This window comes from Coregonus clupeaformis, chromosome 6, assembly GCF_020615455.1.
Source record: "Coregonus clupeaformis isolate EN_2021a chromosome 6, ASM2061545v1, whole genome shotgun sequence".
Classification (NCBI taxonomy): Eukaryota; Metazoa; Chordata; class Actinopteri; order Salmoniformes; family Salmonidae; genus Coregonus; species Coregonus clupeaformis.
In genome coordinates, this window is record NC_059197.1 from 53,413,401 (window position 1) to 53,437,292 (window position 23,892).

The 23,892-nt window shown below is 45.2% G+C and overlaps 2 protein-coding genes across 4 annotated transcripts in view; both read left to right on the plus strand.

Moving 5' to 3' along the window:
- Window positions 1–403, plus strand: part of LOC121568096 (tyrosine-protein phosphatase non-receptor type 12) — a 67,786-nt gene extending 67,383 nt beyond the window's left edge. For all 3 annotated transcript variants that reach the window (XM_045220919.1, XM_045220921.1, XM_045220920.1), the window contains one exon: window positions 1–403. This exon is cut by the window's left edge and continues 873 nt beyond it. The gene's annotated coding sequence lies outside the window, so the exon portion shown is untranslated.
- Window positions 404–4,372: 3,969 nt separating this feature from the next.
- Window positions 4,373–23,615, plus strand: LOC121568194 (lysine-specific demethylase RSBN1L-like). Its single transcript, XM_045221000.1, has 3 exons — window positions 4,373–4,966; window positions 11,030–11,149; window positions 22,722–23,615. Exons 1-3 carry the CDS (start codon window positions 4,438–4,440, stop codon window positions 23,546–23,548), a joined length of 1,476 nt encoding a protein of 491 aa, XP_045076935.1. The 5' UTR covers window positions 4,373–4,437; the 3' UTR covers window positions 23,549–23,615.
- Window positions 23,616–23,892: the final 277 nt, after the last annotated feature.

A 23,892-nucleotide genomic window follows, 5' to 3' on the forward strand; every position in this document is an offset into this window, starting at 1 on the left:
GGGACAGAGGACTACTGATATATTATTTTCTTTCACTTTCTTTTCTTTGCTAACTTCTCGATAGCTATATATGCATTGTTTTATAAATGTACAGGGCAACTAGGTATATAATATTTCAAATTTGCTATCTCTAAATATTCTTATTAACAGAAGATGTAAGAAGTCTGTCCATGACACCCTTCCCTCTCCCCAATGTTCCTCCAACTGTAAATTATTTGCCCTCTTGTTTCTAGCAAATATTGCAGGGTTTTGTTCCTTTTTGTTCTAATTATGTTTAAACGTTTTTAATCTGCTGGACCTGGCATCGCGCCACCCTCTTGCTGAGATGGCAAACGGGCTCAAGATTGTGTAATAATAATAATGTTCTTTTTGTAAATTGTATTCTAAAGGTTATTTTTGTATATGGCGTTTCCTCCTCTCTTCAGTCTCTGCCCTACTCCACAAGGGATAGTCCACTCCAGTCCGGGAGGAACAGAAGACTCCTGGTTTTCCTTCTCGCTCTCCTTCTAATCAGAGACTAATTAGACTCTCTGGCCAATCAGACACATTAATCAATCAATCAACTCACTAACAACCAGGGTAGAAAAGAAAGCCAGGAGTAGTTTAGCGTTCCAGGCCTGGAGTTGAATTCCCTTGGACTCTAACTGCTACCCCTAGTGTTTGTTTCGGAGCTCGTCTGTGCCTTTTGGAGGGTGCTTCCCCCCCCTTCTCCCATCATCAGCAGCTGCTGCAGCACGTGTAGCGATGTGCTCAGCCGTGTCGGTTGGTCCGCTCCTCTTGGAAACTGGCTGCATCCCAAATGGCACCCTATTCCCTATATAGTGCACTACTTTTGCTCTGGTCAAAAGCAGTGCACTATATAGGGAATAGGGTGCCATTTGGGATGCAAGCCTCGCTCAGAAACACCCCTCCCACACACACACACACACACACAACACAGACCTGTTTGTATGTTGCATAAATCAATGGACCCGTCAGTAAAGACTAAAGACATAAAGTAGAACGTGCTTCCTTGTTTTCCTACACTGTGTTTAAAGAGTTTCTAGAGGGGCTGGGGGAGGAGCGCTGGGGCTTCCTGTGTGTGGGTGTGTGTGTGTGGGTGGGTGGGGATTGTGTGTGTGTAGTCATGCTGCAGGTGTTCAGAGGGATGAGTACATGTCACCATCCTGGGACTTGGCAGGAAGTGAACTCAGCAGGGGGTTCTTTATCAACATCAACCTGGGGCTTTCCACACACACACACGGTTCCATATAAGCTCCACTCAGACCTGTTTTTTTCCCCCCTTGATATGTGATAATTTGACACACATTTTCTCACTGTAGGTTGACACATGACGCATGACACACACACACACTTAAATTGGAAGGGTTTTAGTATGTGTTCATTAAAATTAGTTTCTACACACCTGGGGGTTTCCTCTGCATGTGTTAATTTGAGACACATTTCCTCCCTGTGACTGCAGGTGGGAGTTATTGATGAAGCATCTGACACTGACACACACTTCTATCGGGGGCAGGTTTCTGGAATGTATTGGGCTGACATGTTCCAATTACATCACAATTCTTACACGTCCAAATCCGAAGCTACTGGTCCCATTGAGGAAGCTCAGTTTAATGAACAAAAATATACAACTGGAATGAATTGTCTACTGGCTCACACTCTTGTTCGCTTTATATCTGGCTCAGGTCCTGGACTAGTCTCTCAGATCATTATTGAGAAAGCGGAGCTGTGCAAACACAATTTAAAGGCATTGATTTATTAATAAGTGTGCCTAGCAGTTGTGGTGCATCCTTCAAAATGACTTGGTGAGAAGAACAGTAGAGTACAGTTGGGAGGTGCTTTGTGTGGCTTAATGACCCAAGAACCCCATATTTAACACCAGAGTATTGTTTCTGCTTCCAAAGAAAAGACGGATGTTGCATACATGACTGACCATAACAGCATCCACTTCAGTCTACTTCAGTGCCTGGTCGCCACACACAGAGCCTTTGTCTGAGCTGCTCCGCTTACATTTGAACTCTAGTTCTAGAACTGTGTTTGAACTCTAGTTGTAGAACTCTTAACATAAACCGTACAGACATCTATATCTCACTGACATACTGAACTCAAGGCTGCATATCTCTTGAGATCAGTGTATCCTGTATAAATATTGCAATGGACCGATGCAGCAATGTCTTGACTGCCACTGACTGCACTCAAATACACAGTATTACCTCAGAGTATTCTATTCATCTGTTTCAAAGTTCTAGGTTCTCTCGCTCTGTGGTTGAACTGGTGTTAGTGTCACCAGAAAAGGGGAAGTAATGCAATAGTATTTTTATTCAGCATCAGTGGCATAGCAGGTCTTTCTTTACCTTGAAGTAATTGCAAAGGGACTCCCTGCCTGGTCTGAGATATTCAATCTTAGGCCGTTTTTTAGATTGCTAATGCAGGCCACGGACAGACTGTTAAAACACAAAGGGGGTTATATAATACTAGTGCATGGCTTGCTGTTCTGTTCTGGTCTGTCTCATTATCTGTCTGTTGCTCTGAGGGGCAAGAGGGAGGACTGCATTGTTTTCAGAATGAGTGTTGCGCAAACTCTCTGGTTTCCTGTGAGATCTCATGCGAAAATAAAGTGCTTCACCAAAATGCATTGGTGATTAGTACATCTGTATGACCATGTAACCATGCTGATCACCTGTCCTTGATCATCCAATAAGGTCACTGAACAAGATCTCTCAAAGTAGGCATTTCACACATTAGTACATACTTTAAAACATTGCAATAACAATGTAGTATGACCATGAATGGATTCATGATGCTCACATGTCCTTGATTGTCCAACAAGGTCACTGAACAATATATTTTGAACAGTAAAGCATTCTATCCATATTTACTTCCTAACATTGTAGTTAGGAAGTAATGGGACAATGCTGCCATCTGGGTCTCTTATAAAACACATGTTAATCACAATAAAGACTAACCTGGACAAATCAAGGTAAAAAAAATGTTACTCATAATTTGCTCTGAGAGAACTTACTTACAGAGATATACTCAACAATGAACACATCCAGAGAGAATTGTCAAAAGGCAGTTTTCCTCCCTATCGGTGAACAGTTGGTGCCTGTAAACAGCAGACAGCAGGTGAGACTGTGTAGCGGCCAGCAGCACTAGAGACCTTCAATCATCACCTGAGGTTTGTCAATGGCTGAAAGCGTTTATAAAAAAAAAAAACACATTACAGCATTCACACAGAGACAGCTGGTTGTTGTGCACAGTAGCCTACTAAAACATTATCTATGCCTATAACAGCCTTGCTTTTTTTCTAACGGAAAAATGCAGTCAGGTCTCCCTTAGGAAAGAGGTCTTCTGACCTCAATGGGAGTTCAATGGTTAAATAAAATACTGTCTGAGTAGAAGGTAAGGTTGCTCCTAGCCCAAGTTTCAGGTTTATCCAAGCAAGGATTTACTTTTTATGTCGTTGATCTCATTGGAAGTCAACCCCAGTGAATAGGTCTGGCTAGGCCTATAGGAGCATGGCTTTCTGTCTCAGTGAGTGCACTACTAGACAGCTACTCCTGTCTCTCTCTCCACATGAGTGCACCAGTGAAAATTGTGTCAGCCAGAGCCAGCCGCAGCGCCAGCCAGGGTTGAGGTGGTGCTCTGCGCGCTCTCTCTCTCTCTGCCTAGGCCATTTGTCATCCACCCACGCTGGGTCACACACACACGACCTTTTGGTTACTGGCCCAGCGCTCTTAACCCTAGACTACCTGCCGCAAGTCAAAGGACCAGAGGGTCCCACGATGTCGGAGGATCATGCGCAAGTGCCAGAACACTTTCCTTACACAGTGAACAACACTTGGTACATTGAGTGTGTAGGCCCAAAGGTCTATTAATTTATTAAATCGAACCTCCTCAGTTTTAATAGAGTTTAAAGGAGCCTATAATATTGTAACGACACTGGGGTTTTAAGCGCCGATATCGACTGCCACGGCGCATGCTTTTGGGGCACGGTCTATGGCGCGCTCGATTTAGGGCTAGAAGGTTGGGGGTTCGAGACCTGCTCCCTGCCTGTTTCATTATAATATATTTATTTTGGGTGTTAAATCAACAGACAGTATGAAAGGGGTCCCTATTAACAGATGTATATACATTACCTTAGGTTGGCTAATGCTGTAATGTTATGAAGCCTAAGGCATATGTGTGTAATAATCTGTTGTAAATTATGAGATAGATTTATATATCCTCCATCACAGAGTTAAGGTTGTTCTGCAGTATGTTTCCCGCGTAATGCAACATGCCGAGTGTCCCATTTCTCCTCCCACCAATCGTTATACTTAGGTCCAGACCCCACCTCCAACCTGCCCTGCCTGTCAGTTAGCGACCAGACTCCCCCCCCCTCTCTGCCTGCCGAGCACAAACGCGGTCGGGAGAGTAAATACAGAAAGCCCCAAGATGGCGGAGTCACTGAGCTTCATTCACTTTGGTGCAGCGACCAAAAGCCCGCTCGCCAAACCGAAAGAGCCGAAAGTAGCGTCGGAGACCCGGCCGCAGTCTTCCCGGGACATTCACCCGCCGCCGCCCAAGCGAATCCGAAACGACGAGAAGAGCCTTAAACCTAAGAAACTAAACGGGGAAGGAGGTGCAGGGGGAGGTGGCGGCGCAGTGGAGAAGCAGCACCAGAAGCAGAGTTCAGGCAACCCGACAACATGGAGCTTCAGCCCGGTCAAGGCGAGCAGCAACTCATCCGCGCCCCTCGAGCCTCCCATTCACAAAGTGTTCAAGCAGAGCGCTTTCCTCGCCTCGCATACCAAACCACCATCCAAAAAGCCCAAGGAAAAACGAGTGAAAGAGAAGGATTTCAAGGAAAAGAAGAAACATAAACCAATCCCTGGTACTCCTGGAGATAATATTAGCAGCAGTCTGAGTAACGTCACTTCAGTAATGAAGAAGGAGAACGGGGAGATGAACTTGGTGCAGAAAGGTATTTTATATGAATGCGCAATTTTACACACTAAACGTTTGGCTCGCTATACATGAATAGAAAGTTTTGCTGCATGTTATTGTCCAAAGAAAGACAACGTCAGTGTCCATTAGCCACTTAGCTTTTCAGTGCTTGTGGCTGTCGCCTCTTCAGGACTATGAAAGCATGTGGAGCCGACAGTGTGCACTGTGCAGTATGACAATGTGTCCAGTCCAGAACTGCGTCTGTTTTCGCGTCTTGTTCGAAATAGATTTGGCGTTATTATGAAAGGGACCGTTTACATTTCTAATTCTATGCACGATTGTACATCTAAGGACATTTTTACGGTGAAATTATAAGGTTGCTTTCCTAGTTTAGCTGTTCTTCTCGCTTGTTTGGCTAATGGCTGCGGATTTACCCGCTCTTGAACCCACATAGAAAGTGCACGTTCGAATGTTAAAGTATCCAGCATTCTTCTTCTGCAAACTGTTACATAGCGTTTCGCGGCTGTCTAGCCACGGTTGGAAACATTGTTGCACATTTGACAAACACACGTTAGTTCAATTCAAACGGGAAATACAATTGATCAACCAGAGCGGAACAAATTGGCTTGGTTGTATAAACAAACAACTGTAAGATCAGCATTACGCTCTGAGAGAGCTTTAGACGCGTTTTCGAAACATTGACCAATCATTAGGCCTACACATAAATGGTGTTTTAATTGTAACGGGTGGTTTTAAGATTGTGTTCAAATTACGGTTTAATAAACAATCGCCCGCCATTAACTGTTGTTTTTGTACCACCACCACGCCCCCCCAAATAACATCACAGCAGCGAGCGAGCGGTGGAGTCAAGGTACAGCTATCTCTACCACTGAATATTATTACATGCCTGCTGCCACTATCAACCACATGAACAGATCTGTCTCAAACTGTCATTATAACACAAAGGATGTTATTCATACAGTTTGGACCCAATCTTTTAGGACTCATTAATTTCTTAAATGTTACCCATGTGAGAGAAATGAAGACAGTACCTATTATAAAACTGAGATGTCCTCTTGTGACAGATGCTGGGATGGCAGAGCAAGATGGTAGATCTTCATCCTACTTAAAAGGGGATAAAATACATATTTCAGCATTCTAGTTCTATGTATTACAAGATGATTCCAAGTAGGCCTACAAAATATATATTGAAGTTTACATTCTAATTCTAGGTATTGCAATACTATTTTGAAGTTCAACGCAACATTATAATTCTATGTATTACAAGATAATTTCAAGTTCTAAAGAACATTATAATTATATTCCAAGAACACCTGGAGTTCATTCTCAGCATAAAAAAACCAGGCCTACTGCATATTGGATTCCAACTTCAGGCTGGTGTTGGCTCCATTGAGATAAGCAGGTGTAAGCTGGTAGGACAGAAGGCTGTTGAGAGTGAGAGCTGTGAAAGCTGGAGGACTTGAACTCAGTCAAGCGGAGAGAGATATGGGCGGTAATTCCACACGGTAAGAGTGTTGCTGAGACCCAGATTTTTCACTTTAAAATGGAGGCTATGTCAAACAAAAACCAATGATTGCAAATTTAAACAAACTATACAACTCTATGCACAATGACTACTTTTAACAATGTCCATGGAAAATTGTACAAGAACACATTTACTTGAAGAACAGTGCAGATGCAAAGTTTGATAACAGAATAACGGTTTGTGCTGTTGGTGCCGTCATTCTGTTACCAAACATTGCATCTGACATATTCACACACACACACACACACACCTCCGAGATGTTTTTGGCAGATAGAACACCAACACTTCTAATACTTCCTATGACCCTGGTGAAATGTCCCTAATGTTGATTGTCTATTTATTGAATATGTTACATAATATAAATGACTTTAGGGGCTGTTTTAGGCTGATTAAAATCCCCAGTAGAGAGTAATGTTTTAGGGGCTGTTTTAGGCTGATTAAAATCCCCAGTAGGGAGTAAAGTTTTAGGGGCTGTTTTAGGCTGATTAAAATCCCCAGTAGAGAGTAATGTTTTAGGAGCTGTTTTTAGGGTGATAAAATCCCCAGTAGGGAGTAATGTTTTAGGAGCTGTTTTTAGGGTGATAAAATCCCCAGTAGGGAGTAATGTTTTAGGGGCTGTTTTAGGCTGATAAAATCCCCAGTAGGGAGTAATGTTTTAGGAGCTGTTTTTAGGGTGATAAAATCCCCAGTAGGGAGTAATGTTTTAGGGGCTGTTTTAGGCTGATAAAATCCCCAGTAGGGAGTAATGTTTTAGGAGCTGTTTTAGGCTGATAAAATCCCCAGTAGGGAGTAATGTTTTAGGGGCTGTTTTAGGCTGATAAAATCCCCAGTAGGGAGTAATGTTTTAGGAGCTGTTTTTAGGGTGATAAAATCCCCAGTAGGGAGTAATGTTTTAGGGGCTGTTTTAGGCTGATAAAATCCCCAGTAGGGAGTAATGTTTTAGGAGCTGTTTTTAGGCTGATAAAATCCCCAGTAGGGAGTAATGTTTTAGGAGCTGTTTTTAGGGTGATAAAATCCCCAGTAGGGAGTAATGTTTTAGGAGCTGTTTTAGGCTGATAAAATCCCCAGTAGGGAGTAATGTTTTAGGGGCTGTTTTAGGCTGATAAAATCCCCAGTAGGGAGTAATGTTTTAGGAGCTGTTTTTAGGGTGATAAAATCCCCAGTAGGGAGTAATGTTTTAGGGCTGTTTTAGGCTGATAAAATCCCCAGTAGGGAGTAATGTTTTAGGAGCTGTTTTTAGGCTGATAAAATCCCCAGTAGGGAGTAATGTTTTAGGAGCTGTTTTTAGGGTGATAAAATCCCCCAGTAGGGAGTAATGTTTTAGGAGCTGTTTTTAGGGTGATAAAATCCCCAGTAGGGAGTAATGTTTTAGGGGCTGTTTTAGGGTGATAAAATCCCCAGTAGGGAGTAATGTTTTAGGGGCTGTTTTAGGCTGATAAAATCCCCAGTAGGGAGTAATGTTTTAGGAGCTGTTTTAGGGTGATAAAATCCCCAGTAGGGAGTAATGTTTTAGGGGCTGTTTTAGGCTGATAAAATCCCCAGTAGGGAGTAATGTTTTAGGAGCTGTTTTAGGCTGATAAAATCCCCAGTAGGGAGTAATGTTTTAGGGCTGTTTTAGGCTGATAAAATCCCCAGTAGGGAGTAATGTTTTAGGAGCTGTTTTTAGGGTGATAAAATCCCCAGTAGGGAGTAATGTTTTAGGGGCTGTTTTAGGCTGATAAAATCCCCAGTAGGGAGTAATGTTTTAGGAGCTGTTTTTAGGCTGATAAAATCCCCAGTAGGGAGTAATGTTTTAGGAGCTGTTTTTAGGCTGATAAAATCCCCAGTAGGGAGTAATGTTTTAGGAGCTGTTTTTAGGGTGATAAAATCCCCAGTAGGGAGTAATGTTTTAGGAGCTGTTTTTAGGGTGATAAAATCCCCAGTAGGGGAGTAATGTTTTAGGGGCTGTTTTAGGCTGATAAAATCCCCAGTAGGGAGTAATGTTTTAGGGGCTGTTTTAGGCTGATAAAATCCCCAGTAGGGAGTAATGTTTTAGGAGCTGTTTTTAGGCTGATAAAATCCCCAGTAGGGAGTAATGTTTTAGGAGCTGTTTTAGGCTGATAAAATCCCCAGTAGGGAGTAATGTTTTAGGGGCTGTTTTAGGCTGATAAAATCCCCAGTAGGGAGTAATGTTTTAGGAGCTGTTTTTAGGGTGATAAAATCCCCAGTAGGGAGTAATGTTTTAGGGGCTGTTTTAGGCTGATAAAATCCCCAGTAGGGGAGTAATGTTTTAGGAGCTGTTTTTAGGCTGATAAAATCCCCAGTAGGGAGTAATGTTTTAGGAGCTGTTTTTAGGCTGATAAAATCCCCAGTAGGGAGTAATGTTTTAGGAGCTGTTTTTAGGGTGATAAAATCCCCAGTAGGGAGTAATGTTTTAGGAGCTGTTTTTAGGGTGATAAAATCCCCAGTAGGGAGTAATGTTTTAGGGGCTGTTTTAGGCTGATAAAATCCCCAGTAGGGAGTAATGTTTTAGGGGCTGTTTTAGGCTGATAAAATCCCCAGTAGGGAGTAATGTTTTAGGAGCTGTTTTTAGGCTGATAAAATCCCCAGTAGGGAGTAATGTTTTAGGAGCTGTTTTTAGGGTGATAAAATCCCCAGTAGGGAGTAATGTTTTAGGAGCTGTTTTAGGCTGATAAAATCCCCAGTAGGGAGTAATGAGTCACTTATTATTTTCTATGAATGAGTAACAAGTTATTGAACAGATCGGAAGCCTCATGCTGTGCACTACAGTTGCTTCTCCCTTTTGGCCGGAAAACCAAACTATTAGGCCCAACTTTTGAAATGTAGCTTGCACACATTCCAGTGGTGTCACATTTTTAAAGGTTTTGTACTGTCAGACCCTTGTAAACATGCTTTTTGTTTACATGTCTTCTACTGCCTGTTGAACCCCCCCCCCCCCCCCCCTTTTTGTTTTGTTTTTCGGCTGAGGTTCTTGCACTGGACTCTATGTGCGCTCGCTCGCATACACACACACACACACACACACACACACACACACTACATAAGCTCACACACACAAAACACACATGCATATTGACGCCACACACACTAACACATAGACAGACTTTCACACTCTTCACATACGCTGCTGCTACTGTTTATTATCTATCCTGATTGCCTAGTCACTTTACCCCTACCTACATGTATATATTACCTCAGTTACCTCATCTACCTCGTACCCCTGCACATTGACTCTGTACCAGTACTCCTTGTATATAGCCTCATTATCGTTTTTTTATTGTTACTATTTCAAAGATTTTTATTTTTTCTTGAACTATTTTTTTCTCTTCGTTGGGCAAGGGCTCGTAAGTAAGCATTTCACGGTAAATTCTACACTTGTCGTATTCAGCGCATGTGACAAATACAATTGGATTTGACTAGGCTGCAGCGTATGTGATGAGTCAAAGTTAGTGCAAAAAGTGTATAGTTCCCCTATGGTTACTTGGCTCTTCAGTTCCTCTGAATATTTCACTGTAGATTTGATAATTACACTTACGGTGTAATTACTGACTTACTGTAATGGGTTACGACAATTTCTGTCTGCCTTTGTCTTTTAATTGGATTTTACCTTGCTATTTAAGGGGCCTTTTCTCCACTGCTTCCCACCTACGACATGTTCATAAATGGCTAAACCTAGATTATAATCATTTTAATGCAATGCTATTTTGCAATGCTATAATGTTAAATGCACTGTGACATTTACTGCAGTTTCTGTAAATTGGCATAATGCTTTTCTACCTGCCATTTCTGCAACTTTCCAATAATGCCCAGCTGTATAATCATGCTAGCTACCAAACAGGTAGTCATCAGAGTAATATTACTAATTACATTGTCCTGTGTGTTTAACAGCTGAAAATCTAAGAGGTTGCATTTCAGCGACGCCCCTAAATTGCTTTCCTCAAATGTCAGCGATAGCCTATCTTGTAAAAAAGTCTGGCTTTCTTTTAGAGAACCTGTCGGCCTTCTGACTGGAAAGCAGTTAGGAATCAGTAAATTAGGGAGTGAGAGTCTGTGTCCAAAATGGCACCCTCTACTGTGCGTCCAAAATGGCACCCTCTACTGTGCGTCCAAAATGGCACCCTCTACTGTGCGTCCAAAATGGCACCCTCTACTGTAAGCGTCCAAAATGGCACCCTATACCGTAGCGCCCAAATGGCACCCTATACTGTGCGTCCCAAAATGGCACCCTATACTGTGCGTCCAAAATGGCACCCTATACTGTGCGTCCAAAATGGCACCCTATACCGTGCGTCCAAAATGGCACCCTATACTGTGTGTCCAAAATGGCACCCTATACTGTGCGTCCAAAATGGCACCCTATACTGTGCGTCCAAAATGGCACCCTATACACTACATTACTCTTGACCAGGGCCATTAGGGAATAGGGTGCCATTTGGGACGCAGGCTGAATTACTGTGGAGAGTGAGTCTGTTTCCTTCTATCTACTGTACCATAGCCTGCCCCTCTCCTGAAATGTCACTCAAGGTCTCACCCTGACTTCTCTCCCTCTCTCAGACCACAACAGGAAGGACAAGACGAAGGACAAGACGAAGGACAAGACGAAGGACAAGAAGAAACACAAAGTGATGAATGAGATCAAGAGGGAGAACGGAGAAGTGAAGCTCCTTCAGAAAGGTATGTTGATAACGATGTGACCTGGGTGCCTTCCAAATGGCACCCTATTCCCTATTATAGTGTACTACTGTTGACCAGGGTGCGGTATATCAAGAGTAGCTACGTTCAGTGTTTACCCCTACCATTGTACAGGCAGGGTGCCTCCCCTAGAGCATCAGCACTGGAAACTGGCTAGGGACAGGAGTTTTACCTTACCTCATGACCTGACCAGGATAAACTCCAGACCATAGTTAGCCCGTATAACTTAGACCCAGAGTATTTCCTGGTCAGGTCTAGGCTATAACTAAGACCCAGAGTCTTTCCTTGGCAGGGCTAGGCTATAATCAGGGCCCAGAGTCTTTCCATGGCAGGGCTATAACCAGGGCTAGGCTATAACCAGGGCTATAACGATGGCTATAACCAGGGCTAGGCTATAACCAGGACTAGGCTATAACCAGGGCTATAACCAGGGCTAGGCTATAACCAGGGCTATAACCAGGGCTAGGCTATAACCAGGACTAGGCTATAACCAGGACTAGGCTATAACCAGGGCTATAACCAGGGCTAGGCTATAACCAGGACTAGGCTATAACCAGGACTAGGCTATAACCAGGACTAGGCTATAACCAGGACTAGGCTATAACCAGGACTAGGCTATAACCAGGGCTATAACCAGGACTAGGCTATAACCAGGGCTATAACCAGGACTAGGCTATAACCAGGACTAGGCTATAACCAGGACTAGGCTATAACCAGGGCTATAACCAGGACTAGGCTATAACCAGGGCTATAACCAGGACTAGGCTATAACCAGGACTAGGCTATAACCAGGGCTATAACCAGGACTAGGATATAACCAGGGCTATAACCAGGACTAGGCTATAACCAGGGCTAGGCTATAACCAGGGCTAGGCTATAACCAGGACTAGGCTATAACCAGGACTAGGATATAACCAGGGCTATAACCAGGACTAGGCTATAACCAGGACTAGGCTATAACCAGGGCTATAACCAGGACTAGGCTATAACCAGGGCTATAACCAGGACTAGGCTATAACCAGGGCTATAACCAGGACTAGGCTATAACCAGGGCTAGGCTATAACCAGGGCTAGGCTATAACCAGGGCCCAGACCACTCAGCCCGTGACTAAAGCCTTTAACTGGAACAGCTGCTGAAGTGATCGTTCTGGCTCAGACTGAGAGTTGGCTGATTTGATCCCTAATGGCACCCTATTCCCTTTATAGTGCTTTTGACCAGGGAAGTGCACTATATAGGGAATAGGGTGCTATCTGGGAGGGGCCCTGAGAGTAGGCTGTGTTCACTAGCTGGTTCAGTCACAAACAGACTCATGTTCTTCAATCCAGAGTTTGGCTGAGACAGATGGCTGTTTTATGATTACCCCCTCCATCTCTCTCTCTCCATCTCTCTCTGTCTGTCTCTCTCTCTCTCTCCATCTCTCTCTGTCTCTCACTCTCCCCATGTGAATTGATGTATGATTTAGACATATTTAGCCCACTGTGAGCCAGCCTAAGCTATTCATATCTGATGTTGTCCTATATATCTGTGACAGAGACTGGCCTAAGTGCTGCCAAATTATTCATAGTTGTGTAATAGCAATAATCATGTAATAATTGTGCTATATTAGCAATGGTAGCTACAGCTGCCTTTTTGCTAGCAGTGAGCCCCCTCCTTAACCTGCTTTTAAATAGGCTAAAATGAGTGTGGTGTGATGGTGGGAATGAACAACCCAGACCCTGCTGGCATTTGCCTGACCTTACACAATGCCCATGACCTGATACAGCGAGCCGGGCAGCCAGAGTTGTATTTATTTAGACTGTTAGAGTGGCTTCCCATGTCTGTTAAATGATCGCTCAATGTCCAGGCAGCCAGCACAGCCAGCCAGCACAGCCAGTCATGCAGCCAGCACAGCCAGTCATGCAGCCAGCACAGCCAGTCATGCAGCCAGCACAGCCAGTCAGGCAGCCAGCACAGCCAGTCAGGCAGCCAGCACAGCCAGTCATGCAGCCAGTCATGCAGCCAGCACAGCCAGTCATGCAGCCAGCACAGCCAGTCATGCAGCCAGTCATGCAGCCAGCACAGCCAGTCAGGCAGCCAGCACAGCCAGCCAGGCAGCCAGCACAGCCAGTCAGGCAGTCAGTCAGCCAGTCAGTGTTGTGTTAACGTGACGTGAGGCTGAGAGCAGAGTTCAGTGTCAGTTTACTCTGCTGCTATTTATACCTGCCTGTCCTTCAACCGTACCAGTGCACTATTTATACCTGCCTGTCCTTCAACCGTACCAGTGTACTATTTATACCTGCCTGTCCTTCAACCGTACCAGTGCACTATTTATACCTGCCTGTCCTTCAACCGTACCAGTGTACTATTTATACCTGCCCGTCCTTCAACCGTACCAGTGTACTATTTATACCTGCCTGTCCTTCAACCGTACCAGTGTACTATTTATACCTGCCTGTCCTTCAACCGTACCAGTGTACTATTTATACCTGCCTGTCTTTCAACCGTACCAGTGTACTTTTTATACCTGCCTGTCCTTCAACCGTACCAGTGTACTATTTATACCTGCCTGTCCTTCAACCGTACCAGTGTACTATTTATACCTGCCTGTCTTTCAACCGTACCAGTGTACTATTTATACCTGCCTGTCCTTCAACCGTACCAGTGTACTATTTATACCTGCCTGTCCTTCAACCTACCAGTGTGCTATTTATACCTGCCTGTCCTTCAACCTACCAGTGTACTATTTATACCTGCCTGTCCTTCAACCGTACCAGTGTACTATTTATACCTGCCTGTCCTTCAACCGTACCAGTGTATTATTTATACCTGCCTGTCCTTCAACCGTACCAGTATGTACACAGACCCGACATTGTATGTGTGTGTCAACAAATGAATTTCTGTGTGTGTGTGTGTGCGCTAGCAGAGGGTACTGTGGATTGCTCTGGTGAGCATGCTGAAAGAGGTAGCCAGTTCATTGTTAGCTGTGCTGAATAATTAGCACCGTTGGACGGACCTGTGCACAGTCCTAACACTATGACCGGTGGTCAGCTTAGTACAGTGGCCCTGACTGCTCTTAATGCTATACTCCAACCCCCTCTATCAATATGGCCACTGCACAAACTGTGTGTGTGGCGGGCAGAAGCCTTTCAGCACAACACCAGTCTGCTCAAAAGGTCATGACCCTAAACCCCAGCGGAGGACTAACAGTGAGGGGCTTGACTATGGCAGCAAGGCAACAGACTCAGATTTCCCTCTCTCTTTTGCACTTTGTGTACACACACACACACACACACACACACACAGAGGGTTTGTTCTGAATAGAAAAGTGTTGGGTGGGCCGCCTAAGTGTGTTTTTTTTGGGCCAACTATGTAAAAATATAATAAAAGAGAAGATTTATAAGGTATGTAGAAAAGATAATGGATTAATATATTTTAATATAAGATAATCTTTGAGAACTAACAATCACCAAAATAGAAGCTAGACAGTCAGGGAGAATCTAAAATTCTATTTTTGTCATGGCATGGGGCCCTCAGTGATGTTGTTGTTATGTTTGAGTCACTCAGACAGCATAAGCCATGGCAGAATGTGTAGAATAGTGAGTATTATTTTCATAGTGTAGTGACTACTACTACACTGCAGTGTGACAGAGCCTGGTCCCCGTGTGAGAGGCTGAGCTGGGTGTCACAGGCCTGTGTCTGTCTCTCTGACTGGGGACAGGAAACGGAGCAGGCTGCCCTTCCTGCATGGTGCTGCTCAGAGTCCTAGCAGGAGGGAGGCCTACGAGTGACACTCTGCTAACACCACCTTGCAGTGTCTTCAGTTCAGTAGCCACACATGATGTAGTGTCTAAGATAGCAATGTGAGTAGAACGGACCGGATTCCTTTTCCTACCCACCAGAGAGGTACTGTACGTACGGTATGTAAACATTATACCCTGCTGAATGCGGCCCAGGACTCGCTCCACCTCGCGCTGTCTCATCCAGGACTCGCTCCACCTCGCGCTGTCTCATCCAGGACTCGCTCCACCTCGCGCTGTCTCATCCAGGACTCGCTCCACCTCGCGCTGTCTCATCCAGGACTCGCTCCACCTCGCGCTGTCTCATCCAGGACTCGCTCCACCTCGCGCTGTCTCATCCAGGACTCGCTCCACCTCGCGCTGTCTCATCCAGGACTCGGTGTCTGTCTCACAGCTGCAGCCATCACTACCAGGTGACTCTCCCAGGTTGTCAGGGGAACCGTTATGACACCACTGTCTTTCTGTTAAATCTAATGTTATTAGTCACATGCTTTGTAAACAACAGGTGAAATATATAGAAAATATAATAACACAAGGAATAAATCCACAATGAGTAACGATAACATGGCTATATACACGGGATACCAGTATCGAGTCTGTGCAGGGGTACGAGCTAATTGAGGTAGCTATGTACATATAGGTAGGGGTAAAGTGACTAGGCAACAGGATAGATAACAGTAGCAGCAGCGTATGTGATGAGCAAAAAGGGTCAATGCAGCTAGTCCGGGTAGCTATTTGGTGAACTATTTAGTAGTATTATGGCTTGGGGGTAGAAGCTGTTCAGGGTCCTGTTGGTTCCAGACTTGGTGCATCGGTACCCGCTTGCTGTGCGGTAGCAGAGAGAACAGTCTATGACTTGGGTGGCTGGAGTCTTTGACAATTTTTTGGATCTTCCTCTGACACCGCCTGGTATAGAGGTCCTGAATGGCAGGAAGCTTGGCCCCAGTGATGTACTGGGCCGTATGCACTACCCTCTGTAGTGCCTTGTGGTCCGATGCCAAGCAGTTGCCATACCAGGCGGTGATGCAGCCAGTCAAGATGCTCTCAATGGTGCAGCTGTAGAACTTTTTGAGGATCTGAGGGCCCATGCCAAATCTTTTCAGCCTCCTGAGGGGGGAAGAGATGTTGTCGTGCCTTCTTCATGACTGTGTTGGTGTGTGTGGACCATGATAATTCCTTAGTGATGTGGAGACAGAGGAAATTGAAGCTCTCAACCCGCTCCTCTCCCGTCGATGTGGATGGGGTCGTGCTCGGCCCTCCGTTTCCTTTGTCTTGCTGACGTTGAGGGTGAGGTTGTCCTGGCACCACACTGCCAGGTCGTTTACCTCCTCCCTATAGGCTGTCTCATTGTCATCGGTGATCTGGCCTACCACCGTCGTGCCATCAGAAAACCTAATGATGGTGTTGGAGTCGTACACGGCCACAGTACAGGAGGGTTCTAAGCACGCACCCCTGAGGAGCCCCTGTGTTGAGGGTCAGCGTGTTACTCAACAGAGACGGTGCCTTGTGCCATGCCAGTGCAGGGGCAGAGAAAGAGAAGTAGGATTAGAGGGTAAAAACAACAACGATTGGAAATCAATAGCAAAAACGTGTGCTGGAAAAACATGGCTGCTTTAGTGTTATAGAGTCACACTGAGCTTTGAGGATGTTTGTGTCATCAACTGTGTGTGTGTGTGTTTTAAGTGCCTATATTATCCAGAGCACCACTAGACAGACAGTGTCAGAGAGTCTTGTATGTTCATCATCCAGGGACACTGTTTGCTTTCTGCAGTCAAGCCCAGGCTGTGACATCACGGCTAATTGAGTTTATCTTCACCCACACCACAGATTAGATTTTACTGGGGATTTTGGAACACACACACACACACACACACACACACACACACACACACACTGTCAATTCCATTCATGTGTCTTTAGGGTTTTGATCAATTATGGCATTTTGGAACGATTTCACTGGCATTGTTTAGTGCTCCATCAAAAATGATGCTTCAGCTATGCAGGGGTAAACTGATGCTGTGTAGGGGGAAACTGATGCTGTGCAGGGGGAAACTGATGCTGTGCAGGGGGAAACTGATGCTGTGCAGGGGGAAACTGATGCTGTGCATGGGGAAACTGATGCTGTGCAGGGGGAAACTGATGCTGTGCATGGGGAAACTGATGCTGTGCATGGGGAAACTGATGCTGTGCAGGGGGAAACTGATGCTGTGCAGGGGGAAACTGATGCTGTGCAGGGGGAAACTGATGCTGTGCAGGGGGAAACTGTAATTCAGTTTCAGGCAGTCCAACTGTGCTCTCAATGTCATGTCTCTCTCCTCAGGAATTAATTCTGTTTGAACAACTGTACTCCTTAAGCAAATATTTAGCACTTGTTTGCTTTGCGTGCATACAAAATGTATCATCATATTAATAAACTTCCTGCAGGCTTTTTCAATTGTCTATAGCTCTCTCTCTCTCTCTCTCTCTCTCTCTCTCTCTCTCTCTCTCTCTCTCTCTCTCTCTCTCTCTCTCTCTCTCTCTCTCTCTCTCTCTGTGTTTATAATTGGTGTTTTAGGTACAGGCAGATTGGCCTAGATAACTAGGCTGCTATACTATGCACTGTGGCACTGGATGTTTGTTTGTATGCACAGCAAGCTTAGTCTCTGTAATACGTCGTCTGAGCGTCAGATTGTCCTAGATTAGATCATCAGCGGCCTGTTAGTGAGGAGCTAGTAGCCTCTAGACTGTAGAGCTACTGAGCCATAGTGTAGTACTGGGAGCTGCTGTACTGCTGCCTGGCAGGCAGGCTGGGGGGAAATCCAGAGCTTTCTAGCTACTGCTGAGCTCACCCAGTCTACTATTAGTCATATTAAAGCCGCTCACACACACACACACTCTCTCTCTCTCTCCCTCCTCTCTCTCTCTCTATGAGTCCTCCATGCCGAGTGTGCCTCTGCTTTCTCTCTCTCTCTCGTTTTTCTGCCCCAGTCTCTCTCCCTCCCTCTCTGACACACACCCAGTCTCTCTCCCATTCAATGTCTCTCTGTCTTACAGTATTTGTACTGTTTGTTTCATAACATTAGTGGATTATATGTTTTAGGGTCTGGTTGTGTGGCCTCTCCCGCTGTGAGGCACATGATCTGTGTGTGTACTGTCAGGGTGTTTTCTGCTGTTGAAATCCTTGGGCGTGCTGTCTAAAGTCCCACATTTTGTTTTTGGGATGGAAAAACGCTTTCAATGTGAAAAAACTGAACGCAGATATAAAGTATGTAGAAATTATAATGTACCCGTCATATTTTTTTAATTATAAAATCTTTGAGAACTAACATCGCCAAAATAGAAGCTAGACAGTCAGGGAGAATGGAAAATTCCATAAACAATTAATTTAGCGGTATTGATTTTATTATGGTTTGAGCAAGAAAACACAAAGCATTAGCCATAGCAAAATGCATAGAATTACAGGAAATTAGCTTTAAAACTGCAACATTTTCTCTCGGCTCTATGGAGAAATGTGTAGAATTGCAGGAAATTGGCTTAAAAATGCAAAGAAAAATCTACATTGCCAAGATGGGGGGCCTCTAAAACTCAGCAGCGCCGACCACGCCCACCACCTAAGCCTCTTTTTGATCCAGATAAAACCCTGACTGTGTGTGTACTCGGTGTGTGTTTAGAGACATCTGACCTCACTCAGGGATCATGGTTTAAATAACTGTCTGGCCTGCTGGCCTGCTGTCCTACTTGTAAAATGTCTGTCTGTGTGACGTATTGGGGACAGAGCTAGAGCTCTCTCTGGATTAACAGCCATCACATTAAGCAGCTCTCTCTCTCTCATTCATATATATTCTTGCCTCTTTCTCTGCATCCTGTCATATTGTGGTGAGCGTACTCCAGACGTGCTTAGGGTCCAGAGGTGTGTGTTGGGGCTGTAGTGAGGGAGCAGCTCCTCTGAACCAGGCCGTGTCACTGTAGCACGCTCCCCTGCCATGTGCTCCTAGCTACACCATCCTGCCATAAACGCACACACACGTGAGCAACACACATACCAAAATAAACACAGGCTCGGACTAGTCGCTACCATGTATACAAATCTACAGTCAACTGCCAAAATAAAGGAAACACTTGAGTAAATGAGGGATGCAAAGTATATTGAAAGCATGTGCTTCAATACAGGTGTGGAATTAACTTCCCATCATGCTTAGGGTCATGTATAAAAATGCCCAGTTGCCCATTATTTTGGCTACCATGGCTAGAAGAAGAGATCTCTGTGACTTTGAAAGACGGATGCTTGTTGGGGCACATTTGGCAGGAGCTTCAGTGACGAAGACTGCTCAACTTGCAGATGTTTCACGATATGGCATGGCCGACTCAGTCACCAGATCTCAACCCAATTGAACACTTATGGAAGATTCTGGAGCGTCACCGGAGACAGCGTTTTCTACCACCATCAACAAAACACCAAATGATGCAATGACTGGTGGAAGAATGGTTTCACATCCCTCCAATAGAGTTCCAGACACTGGTAGAATATATGCCAAGGTACATTGAAGCTGCTTGTGGTGGCCCAACACCCTGTTAAGATACTATGTTGGTGTTTCCTGTATATCTACATATCGTCACACACCCATCATCACATGTGTATAGATAGAACCATCGGCATCACATGTATCGCAGACAGACATGACCCTGCTCTGATAAGTCCCCAGGGGAAGAAATTAACCAGTGGCCAGCCTGGGTGGTTGTTGTTGTTCTATTATAATGTCATAGAGGAGTGGGAGACAGTGGGGTTTGAATTGTGTTTGGGAATGTTTGGGCATGGCAGGACTGGCAGGGTGTTTGTGACAGGGATGAGACAACCAGACAAACAACCCCAGGACTTTAGCTGTGCTGTTTGTCTGTCAACATTTAAAGGGCAGCCGGACTGGATCTTATGGCTGGGTATTTTTGTTGATGTGTGTAGTGAAATGTCCGTCCACACACAACCAGCATATTTTCACTCTTTTTCAAATGTGACTCAATGTTTGAATTGCCGGTGACCTCACGATACTATGTTATCACGATACTATGTTATCACGATACTATGTTATCACGATACTATGTTATCACGATACTATGTTATCACGATACTATGTTATCACGATACTATGTTATCACGATACTTAGGTGCCGATATACTGGATGTATTGCGACTCTCTCGATTCTATTTGTATTGCGATTCGATACTGTGATTTTATTGCAATTAAATTTTCCAAACATATTGCTCACTATATGTCTGCTGCAGAGAGACAAGAGAGAGCATGAGACAATGATTTTTGATCAGTCATGGAAATAAAAGTGCTGAAAACATGTTTACTCACTATTTAAAAAGAAGATGGAGAAAAGCTATAGGATGAAAAATATCTGTGTTTTGGCGCAGGTAGGCCTACAGCTTTAATAATAAATACAAATAATCACATCGATACTTGGAGTCAAAGTATATATATAATGTCGTCCATATCGCACCCCCTGGACTGCTATGGAACTATTGATTTTTAAAAATAGATTTTTTTATTTTTTCTCCTGTCACGAGTTCTGATGTGTGGACTTTCCAAAATGGATCAATACTTATTTCCTTTTGTAAATGTGTTATGTGTTATTATTAGTTTGCTAAAGGACAGCCGGTAACATTTTCACTCGAATGCTCAGTGTTTTATTTATTTTGTTCCTTGTCTTTGTTATTTTTCTAGTCATAACCTGGATGTCATTTCTGAAAAGCAGCCACAATTATTTAAATATAAAACATTAATAGAAAGTATAAAATAAATAAATATATATATATATATTATGCACTCACTAACTGTAAGTCGCTCTGGATAAGAGCGTCTTCTAAATGACTAAAATGTAAAAACTAGTTTTGTACATGTAGATGAAAGAGAAGAGAGCAGAGCATGGATATCACATATTAGGCTGTTTATTTTGTCTGCTCGTAAAGAGCTGCTTCCCACAGGTAGCAGCAGGCAGGTAACACCATGCCATTTGGCAGGCGATCTGAAATATTAGACAGTACTCTGTTTTCTAGTTCTGATGAGATGCCAAACGGCCCCACCTACAGTAGCTCTGCCTCTGAATTGGATGTGTGTCTGTGTCCCAAATGGCACAATCTGGCCCTATGGGCCATGGTCAAAAGTAGTGCACTAAACAGGGATTATGGTGCCATTTGGGATTCATTCTGCTATACTGCTACTGCTCTTCCCTGTTCCACCTCCTGGACTGCTACTGCCCTTCCTGTTCCACCCCCTGGACTGCTACTGCCCTTCCTGTTCCACCCCCTGGACTGCTACTGCTCTTCCTGTTCCACCTCCTGGACTGCTACTGCCCTTCCTGTTCCACCCCCTGGACTGCTACTGCCCTTCCCTGTTCCACCTCCTGGACTGCTACTGCTCTTCCCTGTTCCACCCCCTGGACTGCTACTGCCCTTCCTGTTCCACCCCCTGGACTGCTACTGCCCTTCCTGTTCCACCCCCTGGACTGCTACTGCTCTTCCTGTTCCACCTCCTGGACTGCTACTGCCCTTCCTGTTCCACCCCCTGGACTGCTACTGCCCTTCCCTGTTCCACCCCCTGGACTGCTACTGCTCTTCCTGTTCCACCTCCTGGACTTCTACTGCCCTTCCCTGTTTCACCCCCTGGACTGCTACTGCCCTTCCCTGTTTCACCCCCTGGACTGCTACTGCCCTTCCCTGTTTCACCCCCTGGACTGCTACTGCCCTTCCCTGTTTCACCCCCTAGACTGCTACTGCCCTTCCCTGTTCCACCTCCTGGACTGCTACTTCCCTATTACAGCTTTCCAACAGCAGTGTCCAAGCTCTCTTGTTACTGCAATTCAATCAAAAATAATTAATCAGAATTGTCCTCTGTGTCTAATTGTAAGCCCAATGAGTGGTAATATAATCATGCCATGTGTCAATAGTCAGGAGTTGGCTGAAGCACATAGGCCTATAGTTGGGACCACGGTAATAATACAAGGCTAATGAAAGTGTTAATGTATTGATGGCAGTAGTTGTTCCCATGGGTTTAGGGCTACAGTAACACCTCAACCAGAGCCTCCTCTCCTCCTCTCTTCTCCTCTGCTCATCATTGATTCTCTAGATTCCAGACATGCTCTGGGTAGTAATGATTGTCTAGATTCCAGACATGCTCTGGGTAGTAATGATTGTCTAGATTCCAGACATGCTCTGGGTAGTAATGATTGTCTAGATTCCAGACATGCTCTGGGTAGTAATGATTGTCTAGATTCCAGACATGCTCTGGGTAGTAATGAATCTGCATGCATGCTTTTTATTAACCCTTTTCCCCTGTCTCTCTCTCTCGCTTTCTCTCTCGCTTTCTCTCTCTCTCTCTCTCTCTCTCTCTCTCTCTCTCTCTCTCTCTCTCTCTCTCTCTCGCTCTCTCTCTCTCTCTCTCTCTGCTCTCTCTCTCTCTCTCGCTTTCTCTCTCTCGCTCTTTCTCGCTTTCTCTCGCTTCTCTCTCTCTCTCTCGCTTTCTCTCTCTCTCTTCTCTCGCTTCTCTCTCTTCGCTTCTCTCGCTTCTCTCTCTCTCGCTTTCTCTCTCTCTGCTCTCTCTCTCTTTCTCTCGCTTTCTCTCTCTCTCTCTCTCTCGCTTTCTCTCGCTCTCTCTCTCGCTCTCTCTCTCGCTCTCCCTCTCTCCCTCTCTCTCTCTCCCTCTCTCCCTCTCTCCCTCTCTCCCTCTCTCCCTCTCTCCCTCTCTCCCTCTCTCCCTCTCTCCCTCTCTCCCTCTCTCTCTCTCTCTCTCTCTCTCTCTAGACAAGCAGAAACCCAAAATAAACTCGGAGGAGCTCCAGATTAAGAAGGTGAAGAAGAAAAAGAAGAAGAAGCACAAAGAGGGAGAGAGAGAGAAGGAGAAGTGGAAACGGCCCAAGATGTACAGCAGGTCCAGCCAGACGATGTGTGCTGGTCTCCTCTCTGAGCTCCACGCAGGCCTGGCCTCCAAACAACACCACCACCACCACGGCCACACAGAGTTCAAACCCCCGCTCCCCGTCCACCACACCTCCACCACCTCATCCACCAAACAGGAGAACTGCTACAGCCCCTCTCCAACTCTGTCCCTCTCCAAGCCCCTATGGAGCAGCAGTAGTAGCAGTAGCAGTAGCATTAGCAGTTGGGACCCAGCATCCCCCATGACATCCCCCCTTCAGACCTCCCAGATCCCCAAGCCCCAGCCACGGTGCCCCCAGCCTGGCTTTGAGAACCTGGAGTTTGCCCGTTTCATCCATGTAGAGGAACAACCCAACGGCGGTGCCCTGGTGGCACACGGCTACTCCAGCGAGCTCTCGGCCTTGTCTCCAGCGGAGATGCAGCGGTTCGCCCAGGAGTTTGTTACCCTAGCCTTCAGCGAGGACCCGTCGTCCCAGGCCGCTCACTACGTGATGGGCATCATCCACGGGGCGGCCTCCTACCTGCCAGACTTCTTGGACTACTTCTCCTGGAAGTTCCCCTCATCGCCGGTCAAGATGGAGATCCTGGGGAAGAAGGACATAGAGACTACCACCATGCTCAACTTCCACAATCAGGTGAGGACGCTGTTTGTTTGTTTTAGCGCTGGCTGCTGTATTTGTAACAGTATTTGATGCTAAATGTGTTACTATATTGTTACTATATTGTAATTCCATACCACCCTGCATCCCACTGCTGGCTTGCCACTGAAGCTAATTAGGGTCGGTCCTAGTCGGTCCATGCATGGGAGACCAGATGCTGCTGGAAGTGGTGTTGGAGGGCCATTAGGAGGCATTTTCCTCTGGTCCGTTGTATAAATCTGGAGTAGACTGTGTAATCATAACACGGCCTTGGTTCTACAGAACTACAGGCTTCAAGAAAAGGCTAAAGAAATAATAGGGCTTGTGTGAAGTGAAAGGAAATCCACTTATGAATGTTTTAGGAATATCCCTTAATGTTGAGAGGGCTGTAAGCTCAA